Source organism: Gekko japonicus, unplaced genomic scaffold (assembly GCF_001447785.1).
Source record: "Gekko japonicus isolate JY-2015 unplaced genomic scaffold, Gekko_japonicus_V1.1 scaffold2085, whole genome shotgun sequence".
Classification (NCBI taxonomy): Eukaryota; Metazoa; Chordata; class Lepidosauria; order Squamata; family Gekkonidae; genus Gekko; species Gekko japonicus.
In genome coordinates, this window is record NW_015167115.1 from 120,902 (window position 1) to 128,600 (window position 7,699).

Genomic DNA, 7,699 nt, shown 5'->3' on the forward strand with positions numbered 1-7,699 from the left:
CCTATCTATACCTTGTGGCTAATAGCTACTGATGGACCTCTGCTCCATATGTTCATCCAATTCCCTCTTGAAGCTGTCCATGCTTGTAGCCGCCACCACCTCCTGTGGCAGTGAATTCCATGTGTTAATCACTCTTTGGGTGAAGAAGTACTTCCTTTTATCTGTTCTAACCCAACCACTCAGCAATTTCATGGAGTGCCCACAAGTTCTTGTATTGTGAGAAAGGGAGAAAAGTACTTCTTTCTCGACCTGCTATATCCCATGCATAATCTTATAAACCTCAATCATGTCACCCCTCAGCCGTCGTTTCTCCAAGCTAAAGAGCCCCAAGCGTTTTAACCTTTCTTCATAGGGAAAGTGTTCCAATCCTTTTATCATTCTAGTTGCCCTTTTCTGCACTTTTTCCAATGCTATAATATCCTTTTTGAGGTGTGGTGACCAGAACTGTACACAGTACTCCAAATGAGGACGCACCATTGATTTATAGAAGGGCAGTATGATACTGGCTGATTTGTTTTCAATTCCCTTCCTAATAATCCCCAGCATAGCGTTGGCCTTTTTTGTTGCAGTTGAAAGGATCAGGTAGTAGGTGATGTGAAAGACATCCTGAGATCCTGGAGAGCTGCTGCTAGTCTTGAGTAGACAATACTGACTGTGATGGACCCATAGTCTGATTCCAGATAAGGCAGCTTCCTGTATCCTAAATAACATCCAGTAAACAACATCACCTTAAGCTTCTGTTAAAGGGATAGGGCATCCCCCCCCCCCAGCTTCAGAGAGGGGTTGTGTGTCTATGTATTAGGTATGGGTTAAAATCCTATTTCAAGCTCTGCACAAATGATCATTAATAACAAAAGGACTGGGACGATCAACTGGGCACATACAATTTATTCTGCATAAGAACCTTGTGACTCTTTTTTAATTGCTAATTGCTGAATTTGGATGCTATTTTATTATAGACTGATCTTAGCTGATTTTAGATACTGCTTTATTTTGTCTTTATGTGAAATTAATACTGACATTTACCTATATATTCGCTTTTCGTCATTGTTGTCCATTTCAGTAATTATTAAGCTGCCATAAGCATCTTTAATAGAGGTATTGGCTAAAAAAATTAAATCCATAAAATAAATAAGTAAATATTGTAAGCGGACTTTTTTGTAAGAATGAAGGAAAATACTTAAGAAAAATATTTTGGTCATTTAAGAAATGTTCGATAGCCATAACTGTTTGTTAAGTGTGCATTTTCTCATTGTAAGTGTTTGTATGTTTTTACCTTAGTTTGTAGCTGTTGTTTTCTGGGGTCTCTATGCATATGACCGAGAACTAGTGTACCCTAGAGAACTGGATGATGTTAATCCAACGTGGCTTAATCATTCTATGGTAAGTATATAGTCTTGCTTTTAATATCTGTAGTCATAATACATACAGTAAAATAAATTTCATAGAAGTTTAGTTTATAGATACTTTATCTTCCAATGATCTGTGATAGGGCTCTTCTTTCCCTTTCTCTGTCACATTTATGGGATGTTCTAGGAATCCTGTGAAGTTATATAAGGGTCAGAAGTACAAGCAGTGGAGGAAAGAAAGTACTTTACTTTAGTAGCAAAATGCCTATTATTCTGATAGGCGAATTATGGTTGGAGAAAAGGTCCAAGAAGAACTTTGGGAAGAATAATGAACATTCTGTGTACAGAGACACATAGCACTCCCCCCGACCCCAGGATCCTTTTTAGAGAATGCTGAGACAACCAGTGCTGGGGATAGTGGAAACACCTCACTGCACTGTCCTGAGTATAGTGTTTTAGAAGAAGAAGAAGAGATTGGATTTATACCCCGCCCATCACTACCCAAAGGAGTCTCAGAACGGCTTACAAACTCCTTTCCCTTCCCCTCCCCACAACAGGTACCCTGTGAGGTAGGTGGGGCTGAGAGAGCTCTGACAGAAACTGCTCTTTTTCAAGAACAGCTGTGCCAGAACTATGGCTTGCCCAAGGTCATCCAGCACCTGCGAGTGGAGGAGTGGGGAATCAAACCCGGTTCTCCCAGATTAGAGTCCGTGCACTGAAACCACTACACCAAACTGGCTCTCCCACTACACCAAACTGGCTCTTTACTTTACTGTAGACTGAGAGATAATGAGTGGTCCAAGGAAAGTCACTAAGTTTTATAGCAAACAGGGATTTGAATCAGATCTCCCCAGTCCCACACCTCTATACCACCTGGTTCTACACCTCATTGATTTAGCTGGGGGTTTTGTGGGTTTTTTGGAGGAGGAGGGTTGCCAGTGTGGGTTTTCTGGAAGAATAGCTACGAACTACTTCCAAATGGCGAATTTTGGAGAGAAGTCAACAAGTCAGATTGCACTGATATTTGTCTCAAGCAGATGACCATATCCTAATATTAGCTGTACCAAGAAGCAAGGAAGACACATACCAATTGCTGCCCTGCACACTGTCAGGATGGTTGCATGAATACTATAATGGTTTGTACTAGCATTCTATTCTAGCAGTGCAGTCCTAAGCAGAGTTAGACCCTTCTGTTGAGGTCAGTGCGCTTAAAAGGGTGTAACTCATACAGTTTAGGATTGTACTGTGAATATTTATGCCTGGGATAAAAATGTAGGATTTTATTCCCCCCCCCCCCCCCCCCCCGGGGGTTTTCACAATGTGAAGTTTTGCACATTTCTTCCTATGATGTTATCCATGTGGGTATCTTTATCACTTCACAGAGACAGAAGCTTCAGCAATAGGGAAGGAAGCAAATCAAATTAATGAGGATTTTTGGTGAAAAGCGTGGAACAAATGTAGAATAATATGTATACAACTACTGAAGCCAATATAATGAACAGTCGATGTAATTTTGTTGTCATGTGCCATTCCAGGTCTTACATTTGTGTGTGTTTTTAATTTTAGCATACTACCATCCTGCCGCTGCTTTTCATAGAGCTTGTAATATGCCCACATAAATACATTCATCCGACAGAGGGAATTTTTGGACTTACTGTCTTCACATTTACATACCTCTGCTGGTAGGTAGGCAGTCTTTTGCCAAATATACTTGAAATAGAAAACATTTATGAATCCTGCTCAAATATATTGTTCTGTTTACATTAGCTGAATGATTTTAAAAGCAGCTAAACAATGGTACATGTTATATGCAAGCTACCATATGGAAGTACTTTAGTAATAATTTCTTTTCTCCGAACGAATTTACTATAATTTACCGTGAATTTAGCCCTAAACTGTATTTGCAAGTAAACAACATGCAAATAATATATTCTGTTCAAGTAACATTTTAGTTACAGTAAACGTGGCCTCACCTATCCCAAGCTAGGGCCATACTTATCGGGCCTTAAATACCATATCTGTTGAACTGCACAGGAAAAAATATAATCATCTTATTTGTGTATTCCCTTCTTGCTTTTAATCTCTCTCCCGTTTTGTTAATAAATCTTGTCTGATAAATTATTGTTTCTTGAGCCAAAACAGCCTGTGGAGGGCATATTTTGCCCCATTTCAGTGCATGTGCAGTCTTGCAATAGGATAGGTAAAACTTCCCAAAGCCTTTTTTGTTCTGGGAAAATGGTACAGGAAGGGCTGGAGCTCTTCTTCCCCTGGTGGAAGGGGAAGGGAGAGGCTGTGGCTCAGTGGTAGATCATCTGCTTGGCATGCAGATGGTCCCAGGTTCAGTCCCCGGTATCTCCAGTTAAAAGATCTGGCAGTAGGTGATGTGAAAGACCTCTGCCTGAGACCTTGGGGAGCTGCTGCCAGTCTGGTAGACAAAGTCGACTTTGATGGACCAAAAGTCTGATTCAGTATACAGCAGTTTCATATGTTCATGGTGCTGTGATTGATCCAAACCAGGCTTTGCAACATTTGGGGAAGTAAGTTCCCCACAGCTGCTGTAGGGGAAGTGAGTTGGGTTGGGATGCCATGTAGTTTGGCCCTTCACCCATTGATTACGATGAATTTAGAAACATTGCATAGGTTTGCACTGTCAGTCTAACATGCATGGCAAACAGAATGACAATGCTTGGTAAATATATCTAACTCTCATGGTAATCATATCTGTGGATACTTAAATCTGGAGGCTGGAGCCAAGAGCAGGCATGACACATCTCTCTAGAAACCTGAGAAAAGCCCCAGGTTTTCAGAAAAATCTGAACTCTAAAAAGAAAAATACATTGGAGGGGTTTAACCCCCCCACACCAATAATATAAGTAGTGACTGTCAGTGTTCCCTCTAAGCTGAGTTAGTGTGAGTTAGCTCACAGTTTTTTAGCCTCCGGCTCACATGTTTTTGTCTTAGCTCAGGAAGGATGGCTCCAGAGCAAACTAATTTATGCAGTAGCCAAATCGCTGGCTCACAATTTTGGTGCCAGTCACTCACAAAGTAGAATTTTTGCTCACAAGACTCCACAGCTTAGAGGGAACATTGGTGACTGTAGCTGTAAGACATGAATGTGTCTCTGTGGCCATTGCTAGGCAACCATGACCATATTGTCAGTTCAAGCCTTGATTTCTGTCAGTAAATGGCAGCGGGAGGAGGCAGGGCACTTTCCAGGGCTGCTTTGGTCTTTGAGAAAGGACTCATCAGGGTCGGGGCCAGCAGCAACCACCAGGCAACTTAATACCTGGTGGTATTGCAGACCTTGATCCTTTGAAAGAGGGGATAAAATATTTTAAATTAATATTATAAACTTGCAATATTTTTCAAATAAAGCTGAGAATTTCAGGATACCAAATTCTGTATGCTAAAGTACACAACTGTACTTATTCTTCAAAATGTCTTCTTCCTTTGCTCTTCCACAATGTTCTTTTTTCATTTGACAAGCAAGCAATAATTAAAACCAGCAAAATGAAACTCCATAAAACATAGCCAAAAACCCCTGTTCATAGTATCAGAACTAGGAGGTAGAGGATCAAATTTAAGTAACCAAATTTAAAGGCCCTCTTAAAGCAGTCTCCTTCTTGTCACAAAAAATGAACAAAGGTGTGCTTTAAAATGCCATCAAGTCACAGCCAGCTTATGGCAACCTCGTAGGGTTTTCAGGTTGAGACATTCAAAGGTAGTGTGCCATTGCCTGCATCTATGCAGCAATCCTGGACTTACTGGGTTCTTCCCATCCAAGTACTAACCAGGGTGACCCTGCTTCGCTTCCAAGATCTGATGTGATTGGGCTAGCCTGAGACATCCAGGGCAGGGCTGAGTGTGCCTCACAGGGAGTGAATTATCTCACCCTTGACTTGGCCTTTGCAGTGGTATCTGCATGTGGTTTCAGGAATAAATGCTGATTGTTGGATCCAAAGTACCTTCAGTGAAGCTCTGCTAATGGAATGGAACTTTCCTACCTCCTGCTGCAGCCCACTGCAGAATAGGGGACATTCAGGAACAACATGGAAGGCAAAGTGGTGGTCTACAATGGGAAAGGAAATCTACAAAAAACCGACTTGGGCTAAAGTTAACAGACGTAGCTTCTGTTACTGGGAGAGGACCTTTGGTTTCAACACAATAGCTATGAATTGTCACAGTTTATGGTTCATTATGCCCTATCGTAACGTTTATATGTCTTTGTTTTTAAGGATAATGTGGGTACACTATGCATCTGGTATTTGGGCATATCCAGTTTTAGGAGTTCTCAATACACCTGGGAAAATAGTATTTTTTTCCATCGCCTACTGTATAGTGCTAACGTTCTACGTCCTTGGAAAGGTGCTAACAAAACAGTTATGGGGTAAGTAAAGCAGATACTTTTTTCCTATTTTCAATGCCCTAGTTGGCATAAGAGCTGATTTTTACCAGTATTTAGTATATTTGCAAGTACAAAAATGTCATGAAAGAACTTCTCGTCAAGGCTAGGTGTCCCCAACATCTTGGAACCCACAGGCTCCTTTGGAATTTTGAAAGGGGGGCTGCGAGGGCTACCATAAAATGACTGCCGTAGGAGGTGGAGCCAAACACGATACCTCCCTCCTTGTTTTGCAAAAGGGGAATTGAAGGAAAGCCTGGGGGAAGGAAGGAAGGAAGAGAAGGGGGAATAAAAAAGAAGGAATGCTGAAGGCATTCCACTCTCTTCCATCAGGTGCACTGCCACCATGCCACTTGCTCACTAACAGATTCACCATTTTCAATAACAGGAAATCCACCCATACCTCACACGCAGTTGCCTGACAGTGTGGTCATCTCCCCCTGCCACACAGGCTATTCCCAGAGGCAGCATCTGTATGCTGTGTACTGGAGACAGGAGAGGAGCTGGCCTCCATTTATCCAAGGTGTGGGATGACCTCATGGTGTGATGCATTGCAACAGAGACCTCATTGAAGAAGGATAAAGCTCAGGGAATGTTTGTGGGGATTCTCTTCAGTGTGGCCAAAGGCACTTAGCACACAAGAGGGGAAGGATTACCTGTCTTGTACTACCTCATTGAAGAAGGAAAAAGCTCAGGGAATGTTTGTGGGGAATCTCTTCAGTGTGGCCAAAGGCACTCAGCATACAAGAGGGGAAGGATTACCTGTCTTGTACCAAATGTGAAAACCTTGTAAAGCTTATTGTGTTCCCCCTTTTCTCCCTCAGCAAGACGCAGAAAACAATCATAAGAGTGGACACCGCAAAAGATGTAAGATCATTAAAAGTGCAAGCTCGCTTTTGGAACCCAGTGCAACTTTAATCAAGACGAAAGCATTCATCACAACTGTTTCTTAATCTTTTATTGAAAATAACCTTTTCCCCCAGGTATATAGTTCAGAGTTTTAAAAAAACCATCCATGTAGAAGGAGAAAAAGTAGACTAATAATGTTTGGTGTAGTGGTTAAGTGTGCAAACTCTAATCTGGGAGAACCAGGTTTGATTCCCCACTCCTCCACTCGCAGGTGCTGGATGACCTTGGGCAAGCCATAGTTCTGGCACAGCTGTTCTTGAAAAAGAGCAGTTTCTGTCAGAGCTCTCTCAGCCCCACCTACCTCACAGGGTGTCTGTTGTGGGGAGGGGAAGGGAAAGGAGTTTGTGAGCCGCTCTAAGACTCCAAGTGAAGGGTGGAGTATAAATCCAATCTCCTTCTTCTAACAAATGTACTATTTTTGTACGCAAGAAAACTGGGTATATATAAATGAAACATGGATACATATTCATGTGTGTATAAATGCACATCTGCAAGAACGCACATTGCACTTAGCACCTTTGTAAAGAAAAACCGTGAAAAGCATAAGAATTGTGTTGCTGGATCAGATGAAGATCTGTTGAGTGTAACATCCTGTTCAAACAGTCCTCATGCTTCAGCAGCCTGCCTGGACAAGTATAAAGATGGGTCAGTCCTTAAATGGCTCCTCCTCAGAATGTTCAGTTGTCAGAATGAGAATATTTCAAACGTTGTGAGTATGGGAAGCATTTAAATATGTTTTCAGTCTCCTGCAGTCTTTTCTCAAAAGGACTAATACATGATAAAATGAAATCGTTGGCATATATCCAGCCACACAGTTCTGAAGACTAATGCAGAAGGGGGCAGCAATTTCAGCTGATTCCTTGCTCGTACTGCAAGCCCCCAGTTTGCCCCTAATGTTGTTCCAGAAGGTCTGCTCACCCCCAGGAGCAACATTAGGTGGGACCCAGTGGACTGCAGCAGGAGGGGGAAGCAAGAAAGCCCTGCTCCACAGAGTTCGTGGACGTTTTGATATGCTCCAATTGCCCTGTATTTTTATGCA

General features: G+C 42.0%; 1 protein-coding gene across 1 annotated transcript in view; it reads left to right on the top strand.

The window, feature by feature from the left end:
- The window catches only part of LOC107111927 (androgen-induced gene 1 protein-like), an 11,937-nt gene extending 5,313 nt beyond the window's left edge, over window positions 1–6,624 (top strand). The window contains exons 3-6 of the mRNA XM_015412974.1: window positions 1,282–1,383; window positions 2,916–3,031; window positions 5,585–5,736; window positions 6,576–6,624. Coding sequence (XP_015268460.1) covers window positions 1,282–1,383; window positions 2,916–3,031; window positions 5,585–5,736; window positions 6,576–6,598 — 393 coding nt within the window. The 3' untranslated portion in view covers window positions 6,599–6,624. The remainder of the gene's footprint in view (window positions 1–1,281; window positions 1,384–2,915; window positions 3,032–5,584; window positions 5,737–6,575) is intronic.
- The last annotated feature ends 1,075 nt before the right edge of the window (window positions 6,625–7,699 follow it).